Source organism: Eutrigla gurnardus (genome assembly GCF_963514095.1).
Source record: "Eutrigla gurnardus genome assembly, chromosome: 23".
NCBI lineage: Eukaryota > Metazoa > Chordata > Actinopteri > Perciformes > Triglidae > Eutrigla > Eutrigla gurnardus.
Window position 1 is genome coordinate 3951079 of NC_139934.1, and position 21667 is coordinate 3972745.

The following is a 21667-nucleotide window of genomic DNA, read 5'->3' on the forward strand; positions in this document are numbered from 1 at the left end:
TCCTCCAGACAGCGGCGGTGTGGTGGAGGCGGAGCTAGTCCTCCTGTTGAACCAGCTGTGTGTTACTCTGGTCAAAGATCCCTCCGTGCTGGAACTGTTCTTCCACACTAGTGAGGACCAGGGAGCCGCCAACTTCCTGCTGTTTTCACTGCTTATACCGTACACACACAGGTAGGTGTACACACACACACACACGCACACACACACACACAGGTAGGTGTAGACACACACACACAGGAAGGACCACACACACACACACAGGTAGGTGTAGACACACACACACACAGGTAGGACCACACACACACACACAGGTAGGTGTAGACACACACACACAGGTAGGACCACACACACACACACAGGTAGGTGTACACACACACACACAGGTAGGACCACACACACACACACAGGTAGGTGTAGACACACACACACAGGTAGGACCACACACACACACACAGGTAGGTGTACACACACACACACACACACACAGGTAGGACCACACACACACACACAGGTAGGTGTACACACACACACACACACAGGTAGGACCACACACACACACACACAGGTAGGTGTATACACACACACACACACAGATATACACACACACACACACACACACAGGTAGGACCACACACACACACACACAGGTAGGTGTATACACACACACACACACAGATATACACACACACACACACACACACACACACACACACGCACAGGTAGGTGTACACACACACACACACACACACACACACAGGTAGGTGTACACACACACACACACACACACACAGGTAGGTGTACACACACACACACACACACACAGGTAGGTGTACACACACACACAGGTAGGACCACACACACACACACAGGTAGGTGTACACACACACACACACACACACACACACAGGTAGGTGTACACACACACACACACACACACACAGGTAGGACCACACACACACACACAGGTAGGTGTACACACACACACACACACACGCAGGTGTACACACACACACACACACACACGTACACACACACTCACAGGTATACACACACACATATATACACACACATGGGTACACACACACAGATACACACTCACAGGTAAACACGAATACACACATGGGTACACACACGTGGGTACACACACACACACACACAGGTATACACACACAGGTATACACATGGGTATATGTCACTGTAATATATATATATATATATATATATGATGGATCTATACAACCAAAGTAACCCAGCCTGTTGTCGGTCTCAGACGGGGTTCGGTCGGCCAGCAGGCCAGAGACGCTCTGCTGCTCATCATGTCGCTGTCGGCCTCTGACCCCCGAGTCGCCCAGCACATCGCCGAGAACACGTATTTCTGTCCCGTAAGTACTCCGACACACACCGTCACTTTTAAGAAAAGGCCATGTCACAGTAGGAAGCTACCCCTTCATGCAGGTTGTTTTTTATGTTTTATGAATGAGGTAACGAGTGGAGTTTGTTGCTGTTTCGCTGCAGCAGATGAATCGTATTCATTCATCTCCTCACTGCATTGTAATCCCATTATCACCAGTTATGTAATAAACTAATGAGCTCATACTGCGTCCTCAGGGAGCGTTGGAGAGATAAACTGTACAACAACGCAGCGGTGTAAAACAAGGCGAGGAGGAGGAGGAGGAGGAGGAGGAGGAGACGGGGGAAAGTTTAGAGGGAAAGGACAAAATAGTGGAGACAAAAGAAAACAGCAATAAAGATATAGAGAGGTGGAAACAGGAAAGTATAAAGAGTATAAAGATATAACAACATACAGGAAAAACAACCTCTGCAAAATACAGTAACAGAACAAGGCTTAAAACAAGATAAATATTATATATATATATATATATATATATATATATATATATATATATATATATATATACAGTATATAGTTAACATAATAATAATAAAACAAATAATAATCAGTTTAAAAACCATGAAAATTGAGAGAGATTAATTAGATTAATTTCAGAAAGGATTTACTGTCCACAGTTAACAGCTGTACGTAAATGCTAACATTAGCAATTTAGCATAGTTGGCTAAAGACTGTGTCTGAGAGAGAGAGAGAGAGAGAGAGAGAGAGAGAGAGAGAGAGAGAGAGAGAGAGAGAGAGAGAGAGAGAGAGAGATTTAAACCCATGTAACCACACTCTGACCTCAATCTCTGTGTGGAGCAGCTTAGTGCATCGCGGTGAGATTGGCTCGTACACGGGGAGGGATTAGTAAGTCTGCACGTGATTGGACGGTTGCCTGATTGTTAGCGAGACTCAAGACTGCAGCTGTTGATGTTGTTGTTTATGTTGCTAGTTCATTTGTTTATGCCGTATTAAAATGAAAGTGTAATGTTTGGATGATTTAGCCGGACTAGCTGTTTCCCTGTGATTCCAGTCTGTATGCTAAGCTAAGCTAAGCTAAGCTAACTAAACTATACCCTTTAAGTTTATTAATGATGTTAAATTAATCAATGAAACAATCCCTGGTCCCCCTCATGCCCTCATTCACTGCTATTTATAGATAAAGCTGCACTGGAATTTGATTTCCTGTGTGTGTGTGTGTGTGTGTGTGTGTGTGTGTGTGTGTGTGTGTGTGTGTGTGTGTGTGTGTGTGTGTGTGTGTGTGCGCGTGTGTGTGTGCGTGTGCGTGTGCGTGTGTGTGTGTGTGCGTGTGCGTGTGTGTGTGTGTGCGTGTGCGTGTGTGTGTGCGTGTGTGTGTGTGTGTGTGTATACAGGTGCTGGCCACAGGTCTGTCTGGTTTGTACTCGTCTCTTCCAGCCAGGCTGCAGGTTTACAGTGAAGACTGGCATTGTCTGGACCAGGCCGACTGGCAGCAGGTAACCATGGCAACCACACCAGTGAGTGGCAGCATGGATGGATGGATGAATGAATGGATGAATCCACTTAATGAGCGAACGGGGAAAAAAATAGGGAACAAAGGATGTTTTGTGTGCGATGAATCGATGATAAAACATAATGATATCTTAATTAAGCAAAATACTGATGAATGAATGAAAGAATGAATGAATGAATGCATGAATAAAATAAAAGAGTACACAAAGGGCTGATTTACTGCCTGAGTTAATGAAGGAACTATTGTAAACTATAGAATTGTAATTGAACGTCACTCTTACCTGGTGTTTTACAGGTTCCTGCTCTCGTCCACTTCCTGCACTCATTGGACTTCTGTAGTGCTGTTACCAAGGTAACGCACACACACACACACACACACACACACACACACACACACACACACACACACACACACACACACACACACACACACACACACACACACACACACACACACACACACACACACACACACAATGCATAGAACTACACTACAGCCGACCCTCTCTCTCTCAGGTCGCCCATCCCTCCATCCGGTCTCAGTTGCTAGGTTACATCTACAACGGCTTCCTGGTTCCTGTGCTGGCTCCCGCTCTTCACAAGGTAGGCGGGGCTGATGCCCATTGGCTCCCTCGGTGGCGCTCACACACAGGTCGTTGTTGCTACATCATCGTGGATGTGTGACTGTGTGTGCAGCTGACGGTGGAGGAGGTGATGACCACCACGGCGTACCTGGACCTGTTCCTGCGCTCCGTCTCCGAGCCCGCCCTCCTCCAGAGCTTCCTGTCCTTCATCCTGCTGCACGCGCACGACAACGTGCACATCCTGGACACGCTGGTCAGCCGCGTCAACACGCCGTTCCAGGTACAGCACGCCGCTCCTGCTGCCGTTTTCACGCTTCCAAGCGACGATGACCTTTAACCTCTCTTTCAAACCGTCAGCTGGGCACGGTGTCGCTGGCTCTGTTCAGGACTCTGATCGGCCTCTTCTGTGAAGACGTCATGCTGCAGCTGGTGTTCAGGTCGGTCTCTCGCTCTCCCGTTCGTTGTCTCCTTGCAGTGATGCATGCTGGGACTGAACGCTGTCCTCGAAACCCCCTCAGGTATCTGATCCCCTGCGGCCACCTGAGCAGGAAGCAGCGCTCCTCCCTGAAGCGGACGGACTGTTGCTCCTCCAGCGCCTCCTCCTTCCTGCTCCTGTCGCCCTCCTGGTGCCCCGGGACCCTCCACAAGGTCTCGGAGGTCATCCATTGGCCCCGGGGGGAAGGTCAGTACCCGCCAGCGTGAGTATGAGCACACATGTCGTTAACGCTAACTCAAAACACTCTCGTCCACATCAGACCCGTCGGTTCCGGACAGAGTCGGGTACTGTCGAGGATCGGACTTCCTGATGGACGTGAACTACCTCCACTACTTGTGGGACGCCCGGCAAGCCATCTACACGGCACACAGGTGAGGGTCGCCATTTTACTCCACTCTAGAGCAGGGGTCTCAAACTCAACTTACCTGTGGGCCGCTGGAGGTGGAGTCTGGGTGAGGCTGGGCTGCATCAAGTATTCCCCAAAAAAGGGGTTCAAGGATTCCAAAAAAAGTACAACCAATTCTCAATCTTTACTAACAACAATTCAGAACATGCAAAACATGAACGGTTCTTCAGAATGTATACTCTTACTTCCTCCTACTATATATACTATAGACTATATTCAGGTGCACCCAATGGTCCGGATCAACCTGGTCCTTTTGGTGTTGGGTCAACACATTTAGTCATTTCATTCTGGAGATTGAAAAGATGAGAAACGTTGCATTTAGTGACATCTGCTGGGAAAACCTTGGTATTGCATTAAATACACACTGATGAAACTATGTGTCTGAATGAATCCTCTTGGGAACATGAATATCTTGCACCAAATATCATGGCGATCGGAACAAGTTGTTGAGATATTTCTGGACCAAAGTGGTGGACCGACAAACATCCAAAGATTGTTTTCCATGTCTATGTATCTTCCCTTCTGATGAGTTTCCTTTCGCCTTGCAGAGCATGCCGACTCTGGTCGTCTCCGTACGACGGGATCGACCCGCCGCCTCAAGAGTACCGATCGGACACACCGGAAGACGAGGATGAGATCGTACGACGAGTCGACAGCGACTCCTTCTGCTCCTTCGTGGTCACCCCTCCCCCGCCGGCCCTCTCCCCCACGCCTTCCTCCTCGGACACCGTCTCCACGGGCAACCTCGCAGGACGAGCCTGCTCCGCTCTGGAGCTGGAGTGGGACGACATTTTCGGCGATGACGATCCGTCGTCTTCGTCGCTGGTGAACGGCGGCGGCGAGGTGGAGAGGTGCACCTCCACGCCTTCGCACCTGCAGGAAATGCGACGCAGCGCGACCAAGCTGGTGCGTGGCTCGTACGTGGAGGAGTCCGAGTTCGAGGACGACATCCTGGTCTACAACCTCGTCGCCCAGAGGGAAACGAAGGCAGCCCTTTTGGAGAGAATGATGGCGGCCAACCGGCGGGCCCGCGGGAGCATCCCCAACGGCCAGCAGGCGCCGGCGCCAGCAGCAACAATAACAACAATGTTGACGTCAACCGGGAGGACGGTAATGGAAACGGTGAACAGCATAATGTCGACGAGGAGGAGGAGCGAGGATGGAGGGAAGGAGGAAAGGAGGCGGAGCGAGGATTGTGTGAAGGAGGTGAGGAGGAGGAGGAGTGAGGACTGTGGAAGGAAAGACAAAGGAGAATATGAAATCAGGGGGATCAACGTTCAAAGAAGTCTTTTTTTCACCAACGGATTAAACGCACAGAATGACATCATCGACGAATGCGACGATAGCGACGAAGGCGCCGAGACATTCACGCCAAACTGCAACATGATTGACGTCACAACTACCGTCAGTACTCCCACGCCACGTTTAGCCAATGGCCACTCGGAATTACAGCCACATGACCCTTCGCCGGAGTCTCCAATTCTGCCCGGTAACAAAGTCGCCGCCAACGACGACTTCCTGTCCCGATACCATGAGCTCATGCTCTCTTTAGGGGCGGAGCCGGACTGTGACTTCATCGCCAACAACATCAGCACGTTCAGGAGGCGGGTCCGAGCTCTGAGGAAAAACCTGGAAGAGGAGGAGGAGGAGTTCATGTCTGGCTCCTCGTGGGACGACGGAGAAGAGGAGGAGGGAGAAGAAAAGACGATGGAGGAAGAGGAGGAGGAGGAGGAGGAAAGGAGGACTAGCAGTGAGAAAGGCAACAGGAGGCACGGAGTTCCCTTTACAGGTCTGTAGGAAGGTTTGAAGGTCCAGTGTATGATCTGACACCATCTAGTGGCCAGGTTGCAGATTGCATCAAACTTAAACTTTTTTTTTTTTAAGTAAAAATTTTAATTGACACACAAGTTTGATCCCTCACCTCTCCGACGACGCCCCCAGGTCCGTTCGTCAGCGTCCTGTTGTCGCGGCTGGAAAACCTTCTGGAGAACTCCATCGCCGTGAACCTGCTGGTGACGGGCATCCTGGCCCAGCTGGCGTCGTACCCGCAACCACTGCTGAGATCCTTCCTGCTGAGCACCGACCCACTAGTCCAGCCCAACGTACGCACACTCCACCAGGTAACAACCACATGGGTTATATACTGTATATATACTGTATATATACTGCAGAGATCTTCAACATGGGCGACCCCTAGTGGGTGTGTAGAGTTACTGCATTATAAAGTACTGTTACACACTATAGGCTGCTCTACACATTATTATTGGTTTAATAAGGAACATTATATGATATGTGGGGTCCCTCCACCGGGTCTCTATAGGCCTGAAAAACCCTGATGTAGTGTATATGTCTGATTCTATTGTTGTGTAAATGTGTATTTGACTGCTGTGTGTGTGTGTGTGTGTGTGTGTGTGGTAGGTGTTGGTGTCGGTGCGTGCTCAGATTGAGCGCTACGTGGCGGCCAGACCAGACTTCCCCGCCCTGGTCACTCAGGCCTGGAGGTTCCTGCTGGCGAAGGACCAAGACAGCAAGTTCAGAGGTGACTCAGAATACAGGATATGACCCCGCCCCCCTGTTTAAGAAGCACCTACTGAAGCCTTTCCTTTCCCCGTTTGTGTCCCAGAGTGCCTCCAGTCTCCGAGCGGCGACCTCATCCTGGACCCGCCCCTCCCCAACGGCTCTTCCAGGAACGCTCCGCCCCCCCTCGCCGTCTTGCCGTCCTGCCCTCCAATCCCGCCTCAAGCCAAGAGCCGGGTCTTCGCCATCGTCCTGTTTGCCGAGTTCCTGAAAGAGCTGGCCGCCATCGCCCAGGAGCACAGCGTGGCGCCGGACTGCACCGCCGAGGAGTGACGGGATCGGGTCTGAGAAATCGCCTCTGATGTGCCCATGAGCAAGGCACTGGTAGACGTGTCAAAGGAGCATCCGGTAAAGCCCTCCAGGAGGAATCACAGTAAAACATGTGTACAGTTTATATTTCTAGCAGTACTTGAATATTTGGATGTTTTCACCCGATGTGATGATATTTATACATTTATTCAAAATGATTTGATCATTTTGAGGTTTTCTATATATTTGTGGAATCAGGGGTCAATTGTTTGTTTTACACTGTTTTTCTGAACTCTTTGCACTTAATTGTTAATTTCGTTTTATTTAATAAAGATGCCGTGTGACAGCCGTTTCAGGAGGGGAAAGGTGAGCCATAATTAATTCATCAGATGCATAAAAGTGACTTTACGTGAGATATTAACTTGCTAGCCAACTTTAGCCGCTGGGGCTAAAGATTCATACGTTTAATTAAGAAGTAATACGTTAACGTTTAAAAGCAAAGCAGATGTCATTCAAAATATTACTATTTTATGGGGAAAAGACAAGATGACCTTTGACCTTGAAGCCCTAATGTGCTTTACAACGTTCACACCGGTCTAGTGATGTACTAGATGGACATTTATAATTGATTCTGAGCTAACAAGCTTTTTTTTTTTAGTTAATCATCTTTTAGTATCTGTCCTGTAGTGTGTTTATTGTGCGTCTATAGAAATATATAGAGGCTTCTCTCTATTTCTGTACGTTCTTATTTTTTTTTTCTTGCAGCTGCAGGTGATTTTTGTGGATTTCTTTAAAAAGCACTTTGAACCGGACGTTTTAATGCTGAAAATGATTTAAGATGAAAGAGGCTGAGAATCTGTGATTGATTTGATCGAGCTGTTTGTTTTTCCTGTTGTGTCTTTATCCACACACACACACACACACACACACACACACACACACACACACACACACACACACACACACACACCACACCACACACACACACACACACACACACACACACACACACACACAACACACCACACACACACACACACACACACACACACACCACACACACACACACACACACACACACCACACACACACCACACACACACACCACACACACACACACCACACACACACACACACACACACACACACACACACACACACACACACACACCACACACACACACACACACACACACACACACACACACACACACACACACACACACACACACACACAGTAATGACAAAGCCTTACTTTAACCGACAGAGATTTTAGGGAAGTACGAAGGTGCAAAAATGATCTGAATTACTTATTAAAATATCAGATGATGATTTTCTCATGTGCGCTTCTATTAATGTGCATTTCATTGTTTTTAGTGTAAATGTTGTGATTTTTGTTGACACATTTTTTTTTCTTTTTCACCTGAGAAAAAGGTGAAATTAATTATAAATTAAATTATAAATTAAAATATAAATTCAAAGCATTGAAGCCACCAGCCTCACTTCACAATACAAACAGTGTTACCATGGAGACATAATGAGATGGACTGCTGTGTGCTGATACTGCCACCTGCTGCTGAATCACAGCAAGGACACATTTTTCTTCTTCTTTGTCTCGTCAAAAATGATGTGAAAAAATCAAATAATAAAAACTGATTTTGACAGAATATATATTTGCAGGCGTATTTGTTATGAATAATATGATGCATTAATTTAAAAGAGCGTTTTATACGTTTAGCCAACTATCTAAGAAAAGCACCAAACCAAGATGTTTTAGATCATTTTGAGACATTCTTCAGCTGATCTGGAATCAGTGCAATCATATAAATGCATAGAGCCGAGCACCAAAAGCTGGTTTTCTATAGCTTTTAGAATTCAACTCAACCCTGCAGTTTAAAATGGCTTCACGGCGCCGTTAAACATGAAACTGTCAGAGTGAGAACAACGATGTGTTACCGAGGTGGGAAGCCAAACACTGAGCTAGCATCCTGTGTGTATGCGGAGCTAGCGCTGCGGTCGAGTACTCAGTTCCTGAATACTGACTGAAACCGTCAGAGATGGAGATGGTAGAGAGACACAGAGAGTAGTAGAGAGAGAGAGAGAATAAGGGTCGGCCTAGATGTTGAGGTGGGAGAGTAAAGGTTATAGTAGAGAGAGAAAAAGAGATTGTAGTCGGCGGAAAGTACCAGAAACAAGTATCCTCAATGTTAGTTTTTTGGTGTCTCTGTTTGCAGATGATGCTGCTGACTAAAAGCATTCAAGCGCCTGTACTTTTGAAATTGAAAATTTGAAAATTTTTATTTTGTCAGAGATAAGACACATTTTCTTTAAGTGAAAAACAATGAAATATCTTAAATCGGATACAATTTAATGTTAAATTCAATGTATTTTTTTATATTTGATTTATTAAAGGATAAATGGATTTTAAAAATGTACTTTTGTATCTTTTGGCTCTATTTTTTTTCCACTTCTCTTCCATGATAGTGAGCTAAACAGCGTTTTCAAGTCACGTCATGACGATATTTACAATTATCAATCAACTTATTGTGTTTATTTATTATAAAATAAATGTATGGTCCCAAAGGTTGAATTCCTGCAACTTGCAAGCACTAAAGAGAGAGAGAGAGAGAGAGAGAGAGAGAGAGAGAGAGAGAGAGAGAGAGAGAGAGTGAGAGAGGGGGAGGAGAGAGAGAGGAAGACAGACAGCACAAAGCAGAAAGCTTACCAAGAAGTGAGAGTCGAAGAAGGGGAAGACGGTTCATGAAAAAAGAAACAAATAATAGAACATTTTAAAAAAACTCGCCGATGATCATCCACCATCTTTAAGGATATATTTAGAGAGAGAGAGAGAGAGAGAGAGAGAGAGAGAGAGAGAGAGAGAGAGAGAGAGAGATGATGAAGTTTTGGAGTCGACTCTGCTTCCTCGGTGAGTTCACATCAACTTGCGTCTGCTTCAGATTTTTAAACTTTTCTGTACTCGTGTTGTTTTTACAGACGTTTTAATTTACAGGAGAAAAAAAATGTGATTCAAACTGAAAATCTGGTCGCAGATCTCCCGCCTTCCAAAATTCAAAACTTTCAAGGAGCCTCGTGGTTTCAATCCCCGTCGCATGGCTGCAAGAAGCAATTTACCAACACTTTCAAGGCCTTGACTTAGTCTTTAATCTGAAAATGAATTACTTCAATGCTCAAGGACTCGGGGATCGACTGCCGGAGGACGGAAGCTACATCGAGCACACAAGTGGTGTGATATAATGAAATCTTATCAGGAAATAAAATAATTAGTCATTTTAAATTGATTTATTTGTATGGTGACTTAAAAGTTTTATTTCCCCTGACCTTTCTCATCATCTCAGCCGCATTTATTCTACTTAAAATGTGCAAAATAATACAGGTATTCCCATATATAATATATATACTAAATATATATTAATGTATATTGCAAATAACAGGGGAATAAATCATTAATTTCATTCATTAATATCTCTACAAGTCTGATTTGTTTAGTCACAGAAAATCTTAAATTTTCTGTATAAATATTTAATGTTCTGCTTGCTGATATCAGACATAAAACAGAAATACATTACATATTAAAATATAAAACAAATCAGATCCACTTCAAAGATCACCAAGCAAAGTAAGTGGATTAAATGTGTAAATGTATTATTGTTTAAACGGTTCTTCGGTCTCACATTTTCACACCAGTCTTTGTTTTTTTTTCCACGCATGTGAAAACGTGTTGCAGCAGCAGCTTAGCATTCAACACTTGTTAACCACACTAGATATGCACACACATGTTAGTAGTTAGATGCACATGTTCTGTTAGCTTATATGAGCCAGAATCTGGGTGATTTAAGACGACTTTGCAATAAAAGCTAAGTCCCATTTTTGTTTTTCTGTTTTGTATTTCTGTCCCAGTTCTAGCAATTTCTTCAATTTCCAGTGAACAAACTGGAACGACGGTTCCTCCAGGCAGCGGGAATAAAGGTACGGTGACAACGGATTAGCAAGTGAATCATTGCACTGCACTGGTTCCCTAACAGCACGCTGATTGTTAGATTCATTTGGATCTTTATATGTACATATAGTTGGTGTAAATACTGCCTTATTTTTTTGATGTGGTAAAACTTTATGAAAATAAAATGAACAAATCCTGGCTTCTCATTTGAGCTGGAAGCAACCTCCAGGTTGAATGCTCCTTGAAATGTCTTTAAGTCAGCGTTCAGTTCGGTTAGCTCCACCCTCTTGTGTCACTACTGGTTGCATACCAGCTACATGGAGACCAAGATGGCGACAGGCAAAAACCAAGATGGCGACAGGCAAAAAACAAGATAGTGACGGCCAAAAACCGAGATGGTGACTGGCCAAAACTAGAAACAAAGATGGCGACAACGAGAAACCAAGATGGCGACGGTCAAAAACCAAGATGGTGACAGGCAAAACCAAGACGGCTACAACCACAAACCAAGATGGTTACAACCACAAACCAAGATGGCGATGGTCAGAAACCAAGATGGCGATGGTCAGAAACCAAGATGGCTACAACCAGATACCAAGATGGCTACAACCAGAAACCAAGATGGCGATGATCAGAAACCAAGATGACTACAACCAGAAACCAAGATGGCTACAACCAGAAACCAAGATGGTGATGGTCAGAAACCAAGATGGCTACAACCAGAAACCAAGATGGTGATGGTCAGAAACCAAGATGGTAATGGTCAGAAACCAAGATGGCTACAACCAGAAACCAAGATGGCAATGGTCAGAAACCAAGATGGCTACAACCAGAAACCAAGATGGTAATGGTCAGAAACCAAGATGGCTACAACCAGAAACCAAGATGGTAATGGTCAGAAACCAAGATGGCTACAACCAGAAACCAAGATGGCAATGGTCAGAAACCAAGATGACTACAACCAGAAACCAAGATGGCTACAACCAGAAACCAAGATGGCAATGGTCAGAAACCAAGATAGTGACGGGCAAAACCAAGATGGCGACAACCAGAAAACGAGATGGCAATGGCCAGAAATCAAGATGGCTACAACCAGTAACCAAGATGGCTACAACCAGAAACCAAGATGGCGATGGCCAACAACAAAATGCCAAACTTGAACCTTCAATAAACGTCCACGAACCAATGGGTGACGTCCCACTTGACCACTTTGTCCTTGAGCCACTTTGTCAGATAACTGCTGCATCCATCTAAATATGCTTCACAGTTGGCTCCGTACTGTTTCTCTGGTGCTGTCATCGCCAAGGCAACGGTGCCCACCACATCCTGCTTCGGTCCTGTACTGTGTGTTGCGTGAGGGGACTTGGTCCTGGGTCTAAAACTCTGATCCTCTGTGGTTTGATTCTCACGTCTGACACAGATCCAGCGTCGCCGAATGAAATTCAAAATGGAGCCACGGGGACGCCGCCGCCCTCCGCCTCACCCTCCGCTGCCTCGCCACCCTCAGCCTCGCCGCCCCCCGCCTCGCCTCAGAATCACAGGACGACAGCGAACGCAACAGATCTAACATTGCCCGTCTCCACGGTAACAGCACGTGACACACAGAGCAATTAACATTGAGTGATATAAACATGAATGCTTCTTTATTTATGATTAAATAAGATAATATATACCTTTCTGCATAAAAAAAGTCCTTTTACTTTTGGCACTTTAAGTATATTTTGATGATACTACTATAAATTACTGCAGTAGCAGGTCTTCGCCATTTAATTACAGGCGTTTAAAAAGCATTTAAAAAGCTGAATTTACACAGATCTCAACCTGCACGCGGTCACTTACACGGAACACTATATGCAGCTGCATCAGCCAATCAGAGGCCTCCAAATCGGTCATGTGAATCTTTAAATTTGATCCTAAACCTGTGGAAATCCTTGAAAATCCATAAATACTCATTTAAAAACTATCCAGTTAGGAATAATCTTTAAGATAACAATATTGGTCATCATTAATACCTTTCTATATGTTTAACAATCTAAAAAAATATACATTTTCTAAGCTTGAATATATGTTCTTGCTTCTTTATTTTGTTATTTTGATATTTTTGCTATGACTAACTTGCGTGGATCTTCTTTAAGAGGTGTGACTTTGAGGTAGATCTGCTTAATTTCTTCTATATGGTTTATTTATGTTCTAAAAAAAGATGTTTTAAAAAAGGGGAAGTAAAATCTGACGTCTTCGACAGACTCAGGAAGTAGAAACAACCGACCCGGTCAGTCCAACGATATCAGAGGAAGTCACTGGCAGCACAGCGGCGCAGGCGACGGCCTCAGGGGGCTCCACATGGAGGGGTGGCGGTTACATCTCCATGACGACGATGCCGCCGGCAACCAGCATCTCACCGACACCAGGTACTTCACTGGTGCAGATGCAAAGAAAGGGGATCATGTGACTCCGTGTGTCTTCCGGTGTGTCGAACCACAACAATCCCAACCTCACGTTCTCTGAGACTGCTAACCTAATCTCCCTAATATCTCTATTTTGGAGATATTTGAAGATTGGGCTTTGGGAATTCTTTTTATTATTATGTTTACTGTTACTACAGTTCAAGTCTATAATTGCTTCCTGTGAACATTAATCCATATCTGGTGTCTTTTAGGTGCGAGTCATTCATCCTGGGGTAAGTATGTTGTACTACTATTGTATTATTTATCAGGATAAACCAGCTTGTTCTATTTCATTCATGTTCCATGAGTTATAATGAACGTTCTGGGACATGAATACAAAAATTAACATTCCCGTCCAGCAGTGTTGATTGTCGTGACCATTTCTCAAACTGACCCCCGAACTCTAATAAAAAAACGAATCTCGTGTGTCCGTCTCCAGGTTACGTGATCCTGGTTTTCATCGTCCTGGTGATCATCGTGCTGTGCATCATCCTCTATTATCTCAGAAGAGCCTCCGGAGTACGACAACAAGATTTTTATTTCGCCACATTTCCTTCAAAACGCATATTTTAGGTCAAAGTCAAGGTTTCTTCTTTGTCCATCCAGACGTACTCGTTTGACCTCCAGCGCCACGTGGCCAGCAACCATCTCAACGAGCCCATCGGCACCTTCGAACCGGTCTACCTGGACGACCTGGGTGGGTTGTGTTTTACATTTTTAAATATTCATATGTAACCTTTCCTGACTGTTCTCTGGTGTTGTATCTCAGATCGACCGCCATCTAAAGACCGAGAGACCGGCGACGACTTTTCCCACGTTACCGTGTCCAACGGCACGGCGTTACAGTCGGAGGAACGAGGCTCCAGTGGAGAGAGCGGTACATCAAAATCACTAAACTAAAATATAGTCAATCAGAAGTGGAAAGTCATCCTCAACAAAGAGTGTTTCCTCTCATGACTGCTTCTTTAGCTCTTTTGTTGTTTGATTTTGATCAAGACTTAAATCTTTATTAGGTTGTAACAGCTTGCACCCCATTAATGAGTTTGACCTTGTTTACGGAGACTGTCCCCCAAAATTAGATGGTATGGTCCACGGACGATTCCTTATTTGCGTCACCAGCTGTTCCCGCCACATTGTTGAGTTCATTGAGTCTTTTAAAAATCTGGTCTTACCTTTCCTTCTCTTCTTCTTCTTCTTCTCCAGCTACGCAGGAAGAGCCGGATACAAACAGTCCGGAGAGTTTGCCCACCAGTAACACCAGTAACACCAGTCCCTCACTGGGCGACGACCCGGCTGAAAAGACACCCAGCCCGTTAGACATCTTCTTCGACGCTACCGGGGAGGAGCAGCAGAACGAAAACAACAACAACCCATGTGAGATACATTATAAAGACGCATCCACAAAGTACTGATACAAAAACCAAGCATATGGTAGTATTAGTAGGTCTGAAGTAGTATTTTTTCATGATACTGAACATCATGAGTTTAATTGGTGGCTGGTGTAATGGAGAAAAAAAATGAAAATGGGCAAAATATAGCTTTAAACCATATTGTGAGCATTCAGCGTGAGGTATGTCAAAGATAATTTATGATTGTTTAGCAGGCAAAATCTGACATATTTTTAAATATATCTCAAAATGCTGGAGTGGCGTTTAGCTGGCTCAAGAACAAACAATTTATATATTATTATATGTTATATCATTATACATTATAGACACATCAACACCAAACACAGCTCTGCTAGTGTGCAGGCTAACGCTCACTCTGCCTAACGCTCACCTTTTTAAAGTTACTGCTGCTTTGTTTGACACAAATTAGCAATTTAATTTTTTCTAATAACTGAATGTATGCCCTCTATTTCTTATTAGTTTTCATGCTGCCACTTGTTTATAATCTTATTATCTTGACGATGTCACCTTTGATAAAAACGAGGGTAGCCTTTTCTGACCTTAGGCTAAATAAGTCAATTAGCTTTCAAATTCAGCTTCCAGAAAACTAAATATCTTAATAAAATAAAAAAATTTAAATCTTAAAGTGTGGTAGTTTGACTTGTTACCTTCTCTCCTCAGCGGTTTGCTCCCGGGATCCGTTCGTCGAGATAAACCTCGACGAGCCGGCGTGGTGCGATCAGCTCCTCAACTCCCCCGAAGATACTTCTTCTGTTTTCCCCTTCTCTCCTTTCTCCTTCTCCTCTTCCTCCTCCTCTTCCTCCTCTTAGCACCTGAAGGTGCTCAATGCGGACGTCACGACTGGGTCTTTAAAAAAAAAAAGGCTACAAGAATGTTATAGTGAACGGTGTATAAATTCAACCGACAAGCTGTAAACTTGTGTTAGCATTTTCATTGTGGGGATGCTACTTTTCTAAGCTAATTTGGCACGTTATTCTTCCTGTCCTCCGTCAAACAAGTTTGCGATATTCCTGACCTGTACTCATTATGTTGTTTACATTTGACCTAGATTACGTACTTATTTCCCAAACCTAGCTAAGAGGGTTTTATTGCCTGAACATAAATGTGGGAATTCAACAAGGAAAAGCTAATTAGCTAGCTTACTAGCTAGCTGGATGACTCAGCATTTTCCCCTGGAAGTTAGCAGTAGCAACGCTTTGTTTTCTCATAGTCTCTTTAAAACAAATGACAAGTATTTGATTGTGAGTCTTTGGCACTGTTTCTCAAACTACAACAACACGTTGCTAACAAACTAATAAAAATGTTTTTTTTATTTCACCTGCGTGTTTTTACAACAGCCAATTACTGTAAATAAAAAAATCTAGATTATAAAATGATGCTGTAATCAAACATTCATCTGTTGAATCTGACTTTTATGAGGTTATGAATGTCTCTGTATATTACTAGAAGTTTAAATGCTTTAACGCCTTGTGTCTTTATTTGCAGTATTTTGGTACTTTTATAGTTTTTTTAATGAACAGATTTTTTTAAAGAAAATAATGCAAGAGAACTAAAGAAAAATTTCCATGCTGTAATTTTGCTTGATTCGGCTAACACTTTGGACCAAACTGACAATGTATAACTTATTACTGTAATGCATTTTCCTTGGTTTTTTTTCCAGTGGCTTATAATTTGATTAATTCGTCTTGATTAAAACGTTTTAAGTCAGTTCAACCTGTTTTGTTTTGTCCTGTTTTATGGTTGCGGTTGAATTGTCTGTTTTTTTTGCTTAAATACATAAAGTATTTAAGTGGCAGCCATGATAAGAGCTGTTTGAATTATTTAAATTCAAAGGAAAGGTGCCTAAATGTTTCCTTTAGGAAAGGAAACTTCGGAGCTTCCTTTACGGAAGGAAAGGAGATTACAATGCCCCACAACTCCTTGCGACAGCGACATTTAAACATTTTTTTCAGGGGGACAAATGATATGCCTATTTACTTATTTAAGAATGACTTTCATGCAGATTTATACTAATTGGAATGTGAGTGGACAATAATTTAATTTAATTTGTATTTATTTGGTTCAATCAATCAAATATATATTTTTTAAATTAAACAATTAATAATGCAGCAAATTCTTATAAATAAAATTAAAAAGCAACATAAACAAGTATTACTTCTCCAAAAAAGTAGTGAAATACATCTTGACCTGTATCCATTAACGACCCATTTCAATTCAGGCAACATGTTTCACTGAAAACTGCCGGTAGAAATATATGTAGACCGTTACTTGAATTAAAACATTTAAAATAAGTTCGCTAACAGGCTAAAAGTAGGGAAACACATTAGCTTACCTTTATGTTCCGTCTGGGCCGCCATACTTAAAGGTGGAGAAGTGGAAAACTGCCGTCTGTAGTAAAGCTTCACCTGTGGCGGAATGTTCTGGATGAGGGACTGGGCACACCTGTATAGACTCACTTCCTGTGGGCGTGGTCATGACATTTCTGCTTAATGTTGATAGTTACTTATAAATGTACAAAAGGAAAAGCGTGGAAACTGGAGACTAATTGTAAAAGTATGAAATTGCTAAATCTGAATTATGAGAAGTAAATGGTGAAAAACGTTTAATTTAAATGCAGTTTAATCTGAAAACATACGTGATCTGGGGATTTTTCTCTTGGCATTGATTTTAAATAATATGAAATAGTACTAGGGATCGGACTCGGTATCCAGTTTTTTAGGACGTATGCACACAGAGAGCTTTTAATGCCTAAACAGCAGAAAGCAGAAAGGAACACCCGATTACTTTGGATGGTTAGTGCCACTCTTGTAACACTAGGGGGCGCCAAAGAGAAGTACACACGTTTTATAAATTAATACTTTTAATGGTTATCAGCATTTACTTCTGATTCTCTGGGACAGAGATCACGTTTACATGGATGATGGATTTAAACTCATAACAGTCATTTAAAACCCCAAAATTATACACATTAATCAGTAGGAAAACAAAGTTAGAAAGTGCTTTGTATGTTTCATTATGCTTGTTTAAATAAGGCACAGCTCTTGATACATAGAGAATATATTGTATTCTATTAACCATCTACTCCACTAAATAGAAAAGGTCAGATTAGGAAATGTTGTACGTGAGAGAAACAAATGTAAGGCATCGACATTGAACTCCACCTTTACTCAAAGAGACACCAGATACATGAATGTACTTTAAAAAAATGTGGTATATTTGGATACTTATGCCCACTGTGTACTTATGCCCACTGTGTAGTATTAAATATGTAACATTTAAGTGCAAAAATACCCTGAATGACCTGTGCTGCATCATAACGTCCCTGAAACATTTCTCCATTTAATCCCACTGTTGGAGATTTTTTATTCAGTGCTTTAATAATATAACGAGCTGCTCGACAGAAAACTGCAGTTGGAAATGCTAATTTATAATACATTTAAGCAGCTCGTGGTGCGGCTCAAATTCATTCATTGTGTTTTTCAGTCCGTTATCATTCTAACATAAATAATCCACTTCAGAATCACACCCTTCCAACACTAGTGAGTGGGTTATAATCAGTCTGAGGCCTTAAAGTAAGTAGTGTTAGTGTGATTGTGTGTTAGTGTGTGTGTAAACATGCGTCGCCTGTTACGACAACAAGCCGAAATCAAAAAGTCAGCTGGTGAGAATTTCCTCCAGGGTCCTCGTCCTCCGGTGGGAGAAGAGCGACGATAAAGTCTTAGTGCAATAAAAAACAAACTTAAAAAAACAAAACAACTTGGTTGTCTTCTTCGTCCATCGGCGGCGGCTTTGAGGTCAAACTAGAACCGTAAAAGTAGAGCCGTCTTCTTTCTCTTCACAGAGTTTTGAGAGTTCATCAAGGAATTCTCATACGGATCCTCTAATCCGGCAGAAATCACCTTTATCACGAAAACCAGATTCCTCACTTCTGTCTGACAGAGATCTGGATCCATCGGGTCTCCCAGCCAGTTGGTCCACGTGTGGCCGGACATGCTGCTCTCTAATAAAGACCTAGACTAGATCTGGACTGGTTGGGGCGGCTTCATAGTCCGGATCCTGGATGGGACATTAACATAAGTTTTACATTAACAACAATAACATTTGGTCAAGAGGCAACAAAACGTTTGGTTCCTTCTGACTCACTCCTTTGTTTTTTAGACACTTGTGCCTCAGTAAATATCCAGCGACTCCAGCAACCAGGATCACCAAGACCAGAACAACCAGAACCGGGATCAGTGAGCTCCGAGGGAGCTGAAAATCTGGAACAGAGACAAAAGCTACAGGAACTGGAATACAAGCTTAACGGAAGCAATGAGTCAGAGTCTTCCTGAATGGAAGAACTGAAGACTCGTCATTTATAGACCCGCCGTCTCACCTTTGACATCCGTCTCATTAGGATCTGGAGTCGGCAGATTTCCGGGATGCAGCGGCGTCTCGGTTGTAACAGTGTTTGGTTCTGGAAAAAAAAAAAAAGGAAGGCAAAAAAAAGATTTGTTATAATGATTTACAACACAATATTTAAGAATAACTGTTTTTCAGCTGAAAACCAACATAAAAGGGTATTAAACAAGTTTATACCATATTTTGTACCCTTTACTGCACTAACCCAAACTTAATCATAACAATAGTCTGCAAGGGTAACGCCCTTCATGACTGTTAAGTTGAAAATGGCAAAGTCATGTGGGCTTTTTATGTTTTGCAATTGGAGCATACAATCATGGTGGTATTTTGCTTATTGAAGCTTGAGAAGATTGAGCCTCTTTTCACAGCGTAGGAAAGTACAGCCCTTTTTATCTCCACGTAGAAACACAGCCAAACCGCCGGGGTTTACCTTCTCTTTACATAGAAACTATGATTACAGAATTACAGACAACAGAGCTCATCCACATCAAATGTGATTAAGTCTGTGTGGAAACAATAGTTACAGTCTTAAAAACAAAGGTTCTCACCAACTACAAGTTGAAGGACGCACTCCTTCACGGGGCTCTTTAACTTCGGGACGAAGCACCGGTAGCTTCCCTGATCACCCAGCGTCACGTTGGTGATCTTGAGCTGAACGTTTCCGTCTTTCAGGCCGTCGGCGGACAACTCCGTCCTCCCGACGTACGACGGGATCTTCATGTCCGGGACTTCATGCCGGTCCCGGTAAAGGTGCACGTAGTGAGACTTGAGGTCCGTCTTGGTCCACTCCACCGTCAGCCCATGCACGTTGAATTTGGGCTCCAGGTGGCAACGCAGGGTGACGTCGTGGCCCAGAAGGCCGGTGATTGGCTGACGTGACCCAACCAACCGAGGCTGGTCTGGAAGAAAATACTGATATTTCAAATACTATTTTACAGTTCTGTGAATTCACACCAGATTTCCAGTTTTACATCAGCAGTGCTTAAAAAAAAAAGAAGCTGGACTTTTAGAACTTGGCAAAACTAACTCGTCACTTCCAAAATTGTGTTCAGAAAATTGTGGATAAATACCACTTGGTTTCCTGTTTAGGCTTCAAATCCATTGTTTTGATTGAGATACAATCCCAAAGCCAGTCATTGTGACTCATGATGACTCAAGACCACAAGGGCATCGTGAATAATTGCATGACCAACGTTATGTCTCCGTGATGTCTGCGGTATGAAAGTTCATCATAGTCTGCTGTACATTCACAGACTATGATGCTATAATCCTAAAACTCTATATATACACACTTTTATCCTGAGAATAAAGACTAAAACTTTAAAAATAAAAAAAGCTAAATTATTCGACGTCACTGGCCTGTGTAAAGCACTTTGAACGGCCTATTAATGTCTTCATGAACTGGACAGTTAGCTGGAGAACGTTCTACCGGAAGTTTCTGGAAAACTCTGGGACCTTTAATGGAATCCCACCTCCGGAAAAAAGCACTACAGAACATGACGACGCATTTAAATTCAAGCGACATGTATGTGGACACTGAAAACTGCCGGTAAAATATATATATAAACCGTTAGTTGAATGGAAAAATGAGCTAACAGGCTAAAAGGTACCATTAGCTTACCGTCCGCCGTACTTAAGGCTACGATGACCGTCAAGAGAAGCCATGTTATGGATCCAGACACGAAGTCCCCGAAGCGAAGCATAAAAAGGAGCCGGTAGAGAGGCAGAAACCCGCCGTCTGTAGTGTGATTCCCTCTGGCAGGACGACTGAATGAGCCATGCTTCGTGTAGGGTAGAGCTCTATGGGGCAGAGGACATGTCCACCCACAGGCGGGGCGTCTCCGTCACGTTGACGTAAACTCTACACGTCATGACGCATGACGCAAATGATCGTTTCCATAGTCACCACTGTACACGAAACCCCAACAAAGATGGACACAACTAGGAGTAAAAGCAAACTCAGCGGGTTTTCCGGGTGTTTGTACATTAAAACTTTAGTAAAAGTTAAAAAAAAGTCGGCAGTATTTTACAAATTGCGTTCAGCTCCTAAAAAGCAATGAGTCATGCTGAACTAATTCAATTTATGACTAATCATCACCTGATTCTATTTTTAAATGACCTGCTGTACAAGTAGATGTCTGAATAAATAACTGAGTACACGTATATATATAATATTATACATATATGTATATATATATATATATGTATAATATTATATTTGAATGATTATCAACATTATTAGTATTGTATAATAATATACAT

General features: G+C 43.1%; 3 protein-coding genes across 4 annotated transcripts in view; 2 read left to right on the forward strand and 1 right to left on the reverse strand.

The window, feature by feature from the left end:
• The window catches only part of LOC311009534 (FHF complex subunit HOOK-interacting protein 1A-like), a 12407-nt gene extending 4244 nt beyond the window's left edge, over nucleotides 1-8163 (forward strand). The window contains exons 6-18 of one of the 2 annotated variants that reach the window (XM_084003776.1): nucleotides 9-171; nucleotides 1271-1382; nucleotides 2764-2865; nucleotides 3177-3261; nucleotides 3357-3484; nucleotides 3578-3745; nucleotides 3823-3902; nucleotides 3984-4147; nucleotides 4221-4332; nucleotides 4916-6156; nucleotides 6309-6487; nucleotides 6786-6906; nucleotides 6991-8163. In XM_084003776.1, the coding sequence (XP_083859902.1) occupies nucleotides 9-171; nucleotides 1271-1382; nucleotides 2764-2865; nucleotides 3177-3261; nucleotides 3357-3484; nucleotides 3578-3745; nucleotides 3823-3902; nucleotides 3984-4147; nucleotides 4221-4332; nucleotides 4916-6156; nucleotides 6309-6487; nucleotides 6786-6906; nucleotides 6991-7217 (2882 nt within the window). In that variant the 3' untranslated portion in view covers nucleotides 7218-8163. The remainder of the gene's footprint in view (nucleotides 1-8; nucleotides 172-1270; nucleotides 1383-2763; nucleotides 2866-3176; nucleotides 3262-3356; nucleotides 3485-3577; nucleotides 3746-3822; nucleotides 3903-3983; nucleotides 4148-4220; nucleotides 4333-4915; nucleotides 6157-6308; nucleotides 6488-6785; nucleotides 6907-6990) is intronic. The other variant, XM_084003777.1, reaches the window with a different exon arrangement.
• A 1737-nt stretch (nucleotides 8164-9900) lies between these two features.
• Nucleotides 9901-16803, forward strand: LOC311008565 (uncharacterized protein). Its single transcript, XM_084002273.1, has 10 exons — nucleotides 9901-10119; nucleotides 11112-11180; nucleotides 12572-12735; nucleotides 13394-13559; nucleotides 13808-13828; nucleotides 14035-14114; nucleotides 14202-14292; nucleotides 14365-14472; nucleotides 14799-14969; nucleotides 15665-16803. Exons 1-10 carry the CDS (start codon nucleotides 10086-10088, stop codon nucleotides 15811-15813), a joined length of 1053 nt encoding a protein of 350 aa, XP_083858399.1. The 5' UTR covers nucleotides 9901-10085; the 3' UTR covers nucleotides 15814-16803.
• Nucleotides 16804-17852: 1049 nt separating this feature from the next.
• Nucleotides 17853-21229, reverse strand: LOC311009203 (myelin-oligodendrocyte glycoprotein-like). The gene is made up of 5 exons (XM_084003228.1): nucleotides 21027-21229; nucleotides 19954-20304; nucleotides 19380-19460; nucleotides 19148-19263; nucleotides 17853-19060 (listed from the first exon to the last, which is right to left on the reverse strand). Exons 1-5 carry the CDS (start codon nucleotides 21106-21108, stop codon nucleotides 19016-19018), a joined length of 675 nt encoding a protein of 224 aa, XP_083859354.1. The 5' UTR covers nucleotides 21109-21229; the 3' UTR covers nucleotides 17853-19015.
• Between the last annotated feature and the right edge of the window lie 438 nt (nucleotides 21230-21667).